The sequence below is a fragment of the Apis dorsata genome, unplaced genomic scaffold, assembly GCF_000469605.1.
Source record: "Apis dorsata unplaced genomic scaffold, Apis dorsata 1.3 scaffold_74, whole genome shotgun sequence".
Lineage (NCBI taxonomy): Eukaryota > Metazoa > Arthropoda > Insecta > Hymenoptera > Apidae > Apis > Apis dorsata.
Window position 1 is genome coordinate 1591466 of NW_006263372.1, and position 13194 is coordinate 1604659.

General features: G+C 25.7%; 1 protein-coding gene and 1 long non-coding RNA gene across 8 annotated transcripts in view; one reads left to right on the forward strand and one right to left on the reverse strand.

The window, feature by feature from the left end:
* Window positions 1–13194, forward strand: part of LOC102680500 — a 91524-nt gene that overhangs the window by 68187 nt on the left and 10143 nt on the right. For all 7 annotated transcript variants that reach the window (XM_006610535.2, XM_006610536.2, XM_006610534.2 and 4 more), the window contains 2 exons: window positions 4209–4269; window positions 11817–12073. In XM_006610535.2, coding sequence (XP_006610598.1) covers window positions 4209–4269; window positions 11817–12073 — 318 coding nt within the window. The remainder of the gene's footprint in view (window positions 1–4208; window positions 4270–11816; window positions 12074–13194) is intronic.
* On the reverse strand, window positions 8859–9723 carry LOC116184923. Its single transcript, XR_004149589.1, has 2 exons — window positions 9674–9723; window positions 8859–9150 (listed from the first exon to the last, which is right to left on the reverse strand). It is a non-coding gene; the product is annotated as an uncharacterized LOC116184923 (long non-coding RNA).

Sequence of the window (13194 nt, forward strand, 5' to 3'; positions counted from 1 at the left end):
ACATAATATTAACAATATTAATTTTAATTTTAAATATAATTTTAATTTTAAAGAATTTTAGCGAAGAAATTTAACGAAGATTGAAGATAATGAAATATGATTTTATGATTCAAATTTTATTTTAAAAAATTTTTATATTTTTTTTTTTTTAGTTCGGGTAATAAGTTTTACTAGTAGTTTTCAGAGGATAGTTTCAGAGATCCTTCCATTTACTCGTTCTATATAAATTCAATATCGTTTGTGTGCTCTGCCAAGTTAATATTAACAATTAACGTTAGAACTCGTATACTCTGTAAGTTTAATCACATCTGCGAAAATCAAGAACGTTTTAGTGTAAAGTTTTGCACGATATCGAGTTGGGGAATTGGATTAAGCGTGAGCTAATAGGTGCTCAAGTATCTATAATAAATAACTAAAATGGATTTTAACTTAATGATAAATTAACGTTTTATAAGTGTAGATAACTTGAAAAATGATTTTGTCATTTCAAATTTATAATTATAAATTCATTAATTTGCGTTTAATAATTTATGATCGAATTTATTAATAAAAATTACTAGAAATAGGGTAGGTACATTCTTCAACATTTATTAATTAAAATTTGTTATTTTTTAAACCATTTATATTTCCGTTATTTGACATTAAATTCATACAATTTTAAAATTTTATCATTAAAAATTATTCGAAATTGATTTAGAATTTAGTTATTATTTGTTACTAGTCTTTGTTACTAGCTAGATACTCACAAAATTTACTACATAAAATTTATAAATCTTCTCATTAAAAGATTTCTTATAATCGAATTGAATAATTATTATCGATTTATTTACTCTATTATTTCCAACAATTTTTCTACTGGAAAATTATTTTAATTTTATTTTATTACTAAAATACTAAATTTTTATTATTACTAAAATTACTAAAATTTTATTACTAAAAAGTTTGTAGAAAATCTTGAATACCATATTCATCGGAATAAAATGAGAAAAGGAGAAAAAAGAAAAAAGAAGAAAGAGAGATTACAAGCGATAGAAACCTAGTTTACATAATCGTATTAGCACGCGTTGCGCGTTGCATTAATTATGCGCGGCAAGTCCTTCGGATTACCGAGGTTTTCTTGGTTAAACGAACGCCTTGTTGAACGTCGATCAGCTATTTAGTAATAGCTGGAACGATCCATCGTGGATTGGCCGCGGACCAAATTCTCATGGACAGTCACGAACAGATATGACCGGACGCGAATTTATTATTCCATTCGCGACAGTTTGATATATGGCATAGGAAATCGAATTAAACCGGTGTATCTTGGTTTCGCAAGTATCTAGGAAAATATCCCTAGCGTAGATTGTGGTAACTTACAGTGAAGGAATAAAAGATTGTTTTACGGACATCATAATTTGGTATGTTATCGTAAATATATTCGAGATAACTTGAACTAGTTCACGTAGATTTGGAAAGGATCTTTATGGCCTATGTTTTCGAGAATCAATTTCTTTTTCATGTATCTTTGAAATTATGGTTATAGATAAGGAATAAGTAGATAGGAGTTTTATATATATTTATTATAGGTTAGGAATTTCGAACCATGGTCACGTCAAATCTTTTATCAATTTTATTATTGATTAAAGATTAATATTGTAATATATGTCAATAGTAATTGAATTTACATCGATAGATCGTTTCACAAAGAAATTTTTCGTGGTAGTAAAATTCTAACCTAAATTTTGATTAATGCTTATATGAATTCTTGAATTCAGAAAAATAAAATCAATCTGAAATTGAATTTCATTCATCTTTATTAATTTTTTCACTTCACGGTTACCGAAGTTTCCGGTGAACGAGCAACCTATTTAACAGGTCAAACGAAACCATTTCTCGATCATCCTTTCAATTCGTGCACATATCGTTCACGATCAACGCTTTGCACGAATAGTACCCACGAATAAGCTGCTTTCCATTTATAAGTCCAGAATATTAGCAGCATATTTCGATGATGAGGTTAGGTTATATAATCTATAAATCATCCGACTATATACTATTTCTATTGAAATTCTATTTGTCTAGTATGCACGTGGAAACATTACTTAAGAAATACAATATTCATTCCGATTAATTTGTATAATTAGCAATAAAAATGATCAATTTTCATTTAATATCGATTTTCATTATTAACATTATATACACCACTCTCGAAATTGTATTTATTCACGTTACTTAAGAGATAGTTGCTTCTAGCATTTATAAAGGTTATGTTGTGGGTTTATTAACGTATACTGTTTATGCTGCATCTACACTAGAACACTAACGCTGTCGCGATCTCTAGCGTGCATATGATACTTCTGTTTCATTTACGAACAGTTTTAACCAACATAGATGCAAAATTCGTTGAAATATTATCTGCATTGTATTTTACTGTGAACATAAAATTAAAAAAATTATTCATTTTAATTTTTTGCAAAAATCTATCCACTTTCATTGTTAGTAATTCTCAGTTAATACAAATAAATTTTCATTCTAAATTTTTTAAATTGGCAAGCAAATATTTAACCACGTTTACACTTTTTTTCCATACTCCCTTCCTATAGATGAACTCAACGTGTCGTGACTACGTAACAAGTTCCATTAAGAGCATCCTCGAAAGATTTCGAGATCTGTCTAGTCGAAACGGTCCATGAATTTACGAATTCTGCCAAGTTCTGCTACGTGGACGGCGTAATGAGTACACTTCTTATTGCTTCGAGGATTCTTCTTCTGTTTCGAAGGCCTATCACGGAGTTTGGTAATCGTCCCTGCAGCGGTACCTGGATGTCTCGAGATACGAAATCCAGGTCGCCCTATTTTGCAATTGGCAATCGGCCTGATCCGCTAACGTGGAGTCTGCCAGATAGTTCCAGTTGTCGAACGCTGCCAGGTCGCGCTGTGTCTATCGGTTCTCGGATCGCGCTCTGTTACATATATATATATATTGTAATTTTAATCGCAAAAAAATTGTATGTTATAACAGAAAAATTTATTGATCGTTAATCATTATTATTGATCAATATATGGAAAATATTTTTTGATTAATTTTTTGGTAATTTGTTAAAAATGAAATTTATTTTTGATTATTTATTTTTTGGTTTACTGATCAATTTTATCGATGATAAACAATTTTTTTTTATTATTGATAAAGTTTTACGTAACGAATATATAATATCAGTTTTTGTTTTGTTTCTCATTTTTATATTTTTGTAACATAATCTAATATTTTTTATTTATTAAGGTATTTAAATATCATGTTTTACGTCATTTATAGATATTAATTATCAGTAACAGTAATAAAAATTGACGAGTAATAAAAATTTGAAAGAAACGAATTTGTATTGCCGATAATGGTCACTTATTATTAAAAAATATTTTATTATTATTAATGTTATCAGAAACCAAAGAAAAATTATTCCAAAACAATTTAAATTTTATTTTTTCCTTTAAAATTTAATAATCATAATCCTCCATAGAAATTAACTTTTTCTCCATTCATTATATTCATAAAATTTTTTTATTTTTATTCAATTCCTTTTTTTTTTTATTATTATTTTTCTCTTCGAATCTTTGTTCTCACTCGTATTTTTCGTATTTTTCGAATGTAAGGTTAATTATCCTTACGAACGAAATTTATCAGAATCTAAAAAAAAGTTGGATGAGACGAGAAAAAGAATTGATTCACGTTACAAGATTCATTGAAGTTGGAAAGAGAGTTTCGTTTTGAGGATGAATAGAGAGGTTGTCCAAATTCCGGAAGTCGATGTCGTTCGAAATCTGTTCGAAAGTGTTCATGCGGAAGTGACGTTCTTTTTGCTCTTTCTGGACTATCGCGATGTAAACTTGAATTTCAATTGATTTTTTTAAAATTATGTCATAAAAACGAGGATTTATTGTCTTGCAGTAAAAAGAAAAAGATGAATCTTTTCCGAAGATTTCGCAGAAATATAAAATTTTCTATGGAAGAAAAATGATTTTAAAATTTATTTTAAATAATCTCTTCATCAAATATTGATATATTATCGTTTCGAAGAGATAAATTGAATTTATTCTTTCATTGGATAAAATATAACCACTCGATTTAATTTTAACTTATATATATATATATATTTATTATTCATTTTAATTAGAAAAATTGAACGGAATAAATGAAATTTAATCGACGATATTTTCTTATCATTTTACAGAGAAGAAGTGCGGAGATAACGGTGGACAATGGGGAGGAGAATGTGTTCGTCCGCATTTCCGGTGAGTGAAACTCTTTCTGTATTAAAAATTTAAACGAACTGATGATTTATTTCCTTTTTTTAATTAATACTTCACTTAATAAATTCAGGAATTAAATTGTAAAAAATTCGTTCAGATTGTAGTTAATTTATTAAATATCGTTTTTCTCTTATATGTAAATTTATATATCTATAATATTTTTAAATATATTAATATATCAGATAAAATATGGTAATATTATAAATACTATGAATATTTTAAATATTAATGTAAAATTATTATATAAATCTTGTTTCTACTTTTTCCTTTTTTTTTAGAATTGCAAATATAAAAAAATTAGAAAATTTTTTAATCTATAAATGTATTGTATATTTATTTCGTGTGATTTAAATGTTTATCACTTTATCAACTTTTTTTTTTATTCTTACATTTTCATGAAAAGAATCGAATATCAGTTTGTTATCATATTACATAAAAATAGATCAGTTATTCGTTATGCATTTTACATATAATCTAATAACTTATTAAAAAAATTTATTCGAGAAAAATAAAAAATTTGTATCAGTAATTGCATAATATGGATCCGAATATTGCACGTTTTTTCGTTAGATATTTTAGTCGAGGAAATAGCGATTCTCGTAACAAATTTTCGAGGTGATTAAAATATAACAATGTGATTTGAATATAAATGAAAAATCATTCCATTGTTCAAAAAATCTAGATAGATAAATTCTTTTTTGGTTTTTCGTCGAAAATTCAATTTTTCTCTTTATGAATAATTTCACAACAGATATTATCGTTGTAATAGAATTTTCGAAAATCTTTTTAATTATTAACTAGAATAATATGCGATAATAATAATTATTATAAAATAAAAATGAATTAACAAGAATATTTTGTTAATTCATTTTTACGTAATATACATGTATACGCGTACATTATATATATGTATATAATATAATATATGTAATATAATCACAATATTTAAATATATTTTTGCAAGATGCATATACATACACAATAATACTTTTTTTAAGCATAAAAATTTCTCTCAAAGAAAAACGAGAAAAAGACGAGAGATAAAATACTTAACACATAATAATATGCTTTAATATACTAATATACTTCAAAAATTTGCATAAATATTATTCTAATTACTATTAAACTTAACGTATATTATGTATTCACGTGTATTATTTTTATTTTATAAAACATAAAAACGTAAATCATTAATTTCGTTAAATTGAACATATATAGACGTGCAAAAAATCTTAGGTTAGGTTAATGAATAATACAACAAATCACTTCACAATAGGATATTTAATTGGCCGAATCGAACGAAATAGTTGAAAGAATCGAACATAGAATAGCAATGTGAGATCGAGTATATACGTTTGTTTCCTCAAAGTAGAATTCGATTAGAAAAAAGTTTACGAACGTAAAAAACGAAATGACGATTGAAGAAGAAACAACGTGTTTTTCACGACGATAAACGGTAATGGCCATCGTGTTTGCCATATTTATCTCGTCTAACGAAACGTTTTCTGTACGATTTACTGTTTGTCGAACGTGGATGTAATAGATATTTCCTTGTTAAGTGTTTAGATAGATCGTTAACCTACGATTTTGCGGAGAAACTGTTGTACTGATTACAAGGGGGCGCTGAAGATGTAACTATCGATAGATTTCGATAATATATGCATGTTATTCGATATATCGATATTATTGTTAAGATCAATAATGGATGAAAATAATGAATTTCTATATTTTTTTATTATTAAAAAGTTGTTGATGATTTTCAAAATATATTCAAAATAATCGATTCATAATTAATTAAGATAATAATAATTGATAAAGATATTAATATAAGTAAGAAAAAATAGAAATTCTATCACTTCTCTTTGTTAACAATATTTTAATGATTGATGATAATGATTAAAAATTAATAATAAGATAATAATTAAATTAATAAGATATCAATAATATATCGATAATCGATAGTCATCTCGCCTCTTAGATTTATATCTATGTATTCCTTTGAGATATTTTGTTAAAGACTTTGTCAACATTATTTATTATATAATTAATTTTAATTATATAATAAAAATAAATAAGTTTAATTATAAGAAAATAAAATTTCTCTTAAATTAGATATTGAATTAAAGATATAAAATAAATTAATAATATCATGAAATAAAATGCTAAAAATCTTATAGAAAGAGATATAAATTAAATTAAGAGATTAGTAAATTGAATAAACATAGATTGAAAATTCAGTGTAAAAGGGGAAAGCTTTACATTTATGATTAATAATTAATTCCTATATACGAACATTTTAATGCTCGAGCTGAAAAACTTCCGCCTCAGCGCGCTAATATTACAGGAAGTTATTGAGTTGCAAAAGAAAATGTATTTCCTACATTTCCTTGTGGTGAATGTTGGTGAAGAATTTTTCCTGATCTAATCATTACTGAAGATGTTTCGCTTAATTATTGAATATATTTTGTATGTTCATTAAAAAAAATATTTTTTTAATGCCTGTGTGTGAACATATAGAATTTAAATAAAATTGTATGAAAAGTTAAAAAATTGGAAGAAAATTTGAAATATTTTAAAAATATATTTCATGATATTGTAATTATATATTAAAAGGTTAAAAGAAATTTATTTGATCTTTTTAATAAAAATATTTTTTCCCAAAGATAGAGATTTCTTCCAGTTAACCCAGATGCTCTGTAACATTTATATCAAAGGATTTGGATAGGCTTTTCACTGATCGGATACGATACAAAAGACTTACAGTACTTCAGATACTTATCCTATTGGATAATAAATTAAATTGTATTTCGACCCATTTTGAAGATATTTTTTTTCCATTAACTAAAGAATTTTTCTCAGAATTATATAATTATTATAAAGTTAAAGTAAAAAAATATATTTTTTCATCATCACAATGGTAATTTATTACAAGATAAATTTCTTTAATTAATCTGTTATCTGTTATTTTTCATTCTTAATTATCTATTTTGATTTTATAAAAACAAAAAACTTTCACATATTTCTTGTTTCATTGTTCAAAGAGAAAAAATTACAAAAGTAATTGTGAAATTTGTACTAATTTTTTAAACTTTTAAACTTGTTAAATTTATTATTACACGATTTATTTCTATCTTGCAATATATAATAATATAATTTTTTATACGCTTATCAATCATTCTCCAATCATATTACACACCGATTCATATTCGTTGGATCGCTGCCCAACATTTCAACCCTTTACATTTCAGATTGGCAGAGGCATACAGTTTATCTCTTTAGACAAGAAAATCGAATGTCAATCAATATAATAAATTAATAATTAAACAGATATATAAATCAATATCTAAATATTACGTGATAATAAATAAAATCTTTTTACTATTATTATTGAACAAATTGATTAAATTAAAATATCATTATCTTATAATCGTTCTTAATTTTAACTAAACTATTTTTTTAAAAGATAAAATATTGATAATTTAAACCGAATCGAATAAAATTTAATTTAATCAACGTACGGTTCGAGAAATATGGATGATGTTCGAATTTATCCGAATGAAAGAGAATTTTAAAAGAGGAAAATGAGAAGAATACGTAAGTCAATTGGTATGATGGTAGAAAATAAACGGGACATGAAAGGAAACGAAGCGATAACCTCGATGGAATTTACGCGTCATAAAGTCTACCGGTTTCTTTGACTGATAACACGTATGGCTGCAATTAGGTTAATTAGATAGCGACAGTGCGTGAACAATGTCCCAACATTCATAGGACATTCTCGTTTCTATCCCCGAACACGAATCATTTATTTGAAAATCTTTTAAAGATAGAGATTCATTTTCCTCTGTGTTTTAATCTGTCAATTATTTATCATCCATTTTAATTTTTCAATTACTTTTAATAATGTTTACAACAACGAAGTGTCGAATCTCTCTTGTAGATAAATTTCATTTTGTAAAATAATTTTTTGTCGATCATATTGCTTTCTTTGTTCGACTCGAAAATTTCCAATAATCTTTGTTGCTTATAGAGAGTAAAGGAACAAATAACTCGCTTTATTGTTACAAGAAAATACACTTTGATTTTTGAGCTTACGTCAATTCACTTTTTTTTTATTGGGAATGTAAATTTCCAATAATGATTTTTTTTCATGTTACATGCTTTCATATAAAAATAGATATAATCTAAAATAAATCTCTAGTAGATCATTATGTCACAAATAAATTATCATTTGAAGATTTCTTTAATAATTAATTTGTTCAAGAAGTGAGTAATTTTCAGAGATTAATTTATTCTGAGATTTATTTTCTAATTTTCCTTGAGTTTTTCGATTCCTTTTTTTGATATTCACAAATAATTTGTGATAACGATAACTTCTTTTTAAGTTCTATGAATTCCATCATCCATTTTGTATACACCTTTTTAAATACTTTTTAATTTAATAAAAATTATCTTTATTAAATAATTATGAATTATTACAAATAATATTCTAAATTGAAATATAATTTAATATTTTTTATAATTACCTATTAAGCAAAAAAAAAAATTTCAATTTGAAAAATCCATCAGTGTCATAGATTAAAATATTTATCCAAGAATCTTTAAATATATTCACTCGTATATTTTTTCATAATTTGATTATGATACGTGATCTTCAACTTAACCTAAGCATATTTATATCAATAATAAAAAAAAAAAGAAAAAAGAAAAAGAAGAACAAAAGATTGCTTCGAGCATTCCGTATACACGAAGGCTGGTCCATTTGCATGAAAAGAAAAACCATATATCATACAATCGCATAGCGCTGCTCACGTATATGCGCGTCATAATACCGAATAGCACGATGTTGCAATGGATTGTACCCTAGAAATTGTGTAACTGAAATTATTAGCAAGATGTACGCGTTTCAAACTTGTGTTTTGCAACCATGTCAGTTGACAATGCTTTCTAGACGAGCTATTGTTTCGCAAACGTGTAATTACTAGGGAAAACTCTTTTCTTTCTTTTTTATCGCGAGACAAATATGTTTAACCTCTTCGGTGATCCTAAGAGATTGGTTCTAATTTCTCGAAAATTAGATGTATAAACAATATTACCTTAATTTTTATATTTTGCTTTATTAATATTGTTAAAATTCTGAATTCTGAAAGATTGTTACAATTTTGAATTTATATTCGTTTTACATCGATGCTTACCTAGAGAATGTAGAGGTTAGGTAGAGGTAAATTTAATTATTTCGTCGTTTTTGAAAAAGAATAAACAAAATTTGCACGAAATATAAAGTGATTTTATGTGATTGATTTTTGAAAATTAAAATCATGTATTTGGTTATAAAAGTTATGAAAATTTAGTAGGAAGAAAAGTGTAACACTTACTTTTTCAATACTTTTAAATTTCTCAAGCATGTCCCTTGACAACCGTTTCGAATTTAAAATTGAGAAATATGGTTTTCAAACATTATTTAACTTTATAAGGAAGTAATTTTTCTTTAGAAACAATACAATCAACTAGAAAAATGATAAAAGTTTGGAATTATTTATTTTTATTTCCATATAAATTTCTCTTAATAAAATGTTACTAGAAATTTATATAATTATCTAGAAACGTATCTTTACCAATCTTCCAGCACAAAGAGTTAAATTAACGTGACCGTGAGAAAGATTAGCCAGAAGTGAAAAATGGATGAATTGACTTTAGAAATTGTAATTATTTAGGAGGGCGGAAAATTGGAAATTTGTTAATTAAGGTTAAGTATCGTATTCTGCGCGAGCAAGTAAAAATTCGCATTAGGTCCTATCCCATCCCATCTTTCTATTATAAATCCTAAAAAAAAAAGTGGAACGAGTAGCAAAAAAATCTCTTAATCTTTTTTAATTAAATTTAATTGTAATAAAGCGTACTTCAAGAATAATTATATATTATTATTTTTAATACGTAATAATTTCATATTTATCAAAACTAATTTTTAGTAATTATCTAGAAACTTTTATTTAATAATACCACATACGTTTCGTATGTATTTACATTTACAGTAGTATAGTTACAGAAAACTAACCTATCAGATCGCTAGTTTGTTCAAAACCATAGAATATACATGACACAGTTGTTGTAGTTTACAATCGATCTAATATTAATGCAAATATAATTTTAATTAACGAATTGAATAAAATATCAACAAATTTTAGTTATATTTTTTAATTAAGCATTAGTTTATTAAAATTATAATAATTATATATTAATTATATTTATGTAATCGAACAATTCAGAGAGATAACCGTTCGATTATTATTTCCAAAAGAATATTTACACGAACAACGAACATCGCTACGGTATTCTAATAATTTCCGTGTACGCGATATAAATTATTATATTCATGAATATTCATCGAACGTTGAATATTTTTGTTTGCATTCAATCACGATAAACGAGCCATTAATCTTTGCTATTTCTACCGATGCAGTTTTCGGTATTTATAATTTATCGAAGATTCATTGTACGGTCACGCTTTTCGAGCTTTTTTATATTACCATTTTTAATTTTTTATATTATTTTATCCTATTTATATATATCTGAAGTTTTTATTAAAGTAAAATATTTATTTATTCTGTAATTTTATCTTAAATAATTAATTTTTAATATTTGCCATTTCATTTGGTATTTTCATTTGAATGATTTTAATAATAAATATCTTATTTTGAAAAGTAAATAAGTAAACATTGTTTTTCATTTTCTAAAAGATGATTTTATTTTATCAATATATTTTAAATGTTTTTTTAAAATTGAAAATGAATTGAGAAATTTTATTAATATTTTACTTCTATTGTAAAAGAAAAGGAAAATGTATATAATCACGTAATAAAACCAATTTCAATCATCTTTTCCAATTGCTTTCGTAGAAATCAACACAAAAATTGCCAATATTTTTATAAAATTTATTTAAAAATGAAAAATTGCAGTGGTTATAATATCCATTCCAAAATTAATTTTAGATTTCACAAGAGAAAAATTTACAGACTTTTCCTTCTAAAATAGTTTTCAATTGCTTCAACGTTACATTCCAATACTTTCAAAATATTTTCAAAAATTATATTTCATGATTGACATGATTGATATTCAATTTTCAAAATTTAATTTTCACCTTTCCTCTCAAGAGGAAAATTCTAAAAATCATCTTTTCTCCAATCATTTCCTAGAAAACGTCAACACTTCCAAAACTTTCTCAAAAAATGGAAAATATTATACATGTGACACGATTAATAATTCGCTTTTCAAAATTTCACTGTTTCACACAAAAATTTACAGAGAACTCTTCCAAAATCTTGTTGAATTCCTTCGATAAAAAAAAAACGTTACATACTCTATCAAAAACCATTCTCAAAAATTCTTATGCCGACACGATTGATCCAATATTCCAAGTTATTTTCAATAACCCAATCTTCTTTTACGAGAGAAAAATTTAACGAAACATCTCTCGAAAATCCTCTTCCTCGACCGTTTCTTAAAAATTTCTTTTCCATTCCTCTTCGCAGAGAGCGCCGCGCTGCCAACATCCGGCGTGTCGGCCACGTTGGCGGAAGTCCGCGATGAACCAAGGACGGAACCCGCGTTCAGACGTTTGTCAGAGGTCGACCGTATCCTTCTCGAGAGTTTGGATATCGGCCGCTCGAGACCGAGGCCGACCGGTCGATTCCTGACAATGCACAAGAGAAGGCGTAAGAGGCTTACCACGAGATCCTTAACCGAGGAGCCTGGCATCCTGGACGATATTTTCCATGGTCTGGTCCAGGTAAGCTATTGATCGTATAGGATATAAAGCTTACGTGTAAAAAGAAATCGTATCTAGATTGTAATGTATATGGCTGATATACTTTATAATATTGTTTCGATATTGTTCGTGTTATTAAGAAAATATAGGATATATAAATTTTATGGGTGGAGATATTATAGGAGGGAGAAAAGTTTCAAGGAGAGAGAGAGAGAGAGAGAGAGAGAGAAATATCGTACGGTTATTATTTGATCTGGAAGATTTATTATGTTATAATATTAATTTTAATAAAATATTGTACATTATTTAAAACGTGGCGAGCAAATTTGATAATTTTTAGTGGATTATTTATTTAAACTGTTTTATTCCGTTATTAATAAATGGAAATCGAGAATGATAAATAAATATATATATATAATTTATTAATTGTTGATCCGCTGTTATTGAATTATGAATTATTAATAATAGAACATAAAATAATGTTAATTTCATTAATAATTGATTATAAAGTTTGAAAATATTATAAATAAAATCTGATTAATTAGAAGTTCGTTCTTCGTGAATTGTTCTTCGAAATATTCTGAATATTCAGATTGTATATTAAATTATAAGAAAGTTGTTTGGATTATTGTGTTATTATTAACGATTCTAGATTTATTGGTTAATATGTGAAATTTAGTGTATTTATCCATATTACTAGCTTTGATCAAATTTTAAAGTTGATCCATAAATTATCGTTAATCTCAAATAATCGATGTATATTAATATCAAAGTTGAATTTATTATGTATATTGGTAATATAGTAAAGAATCTTTAATTAAGAAAAAGAGATTATTACGTTTAATTTTTTTCTCAAATTAATAGTAATAAAAAGATAGAATTTTTTTTCATTTACTTTATATAATTATAATTTCCATTTAATTTTTAATTGCAATTTTCCAATATTCTTAAATTTTCAGAATTAAAAGTTTTTAAATCTTCGAGCTTCTCTCTTTAAATTTTCTAATCTTCGAGTCATCGAATGTCCTACTTTCAAAGTTTACAAACTTCAAGTTCTCGAAATTTTTTACCGATACAAGTAACGTAACGGAGAAACTTCGCAGAACTATATAAATAATAGTTTTAACAAAAAAAAAAAAAAA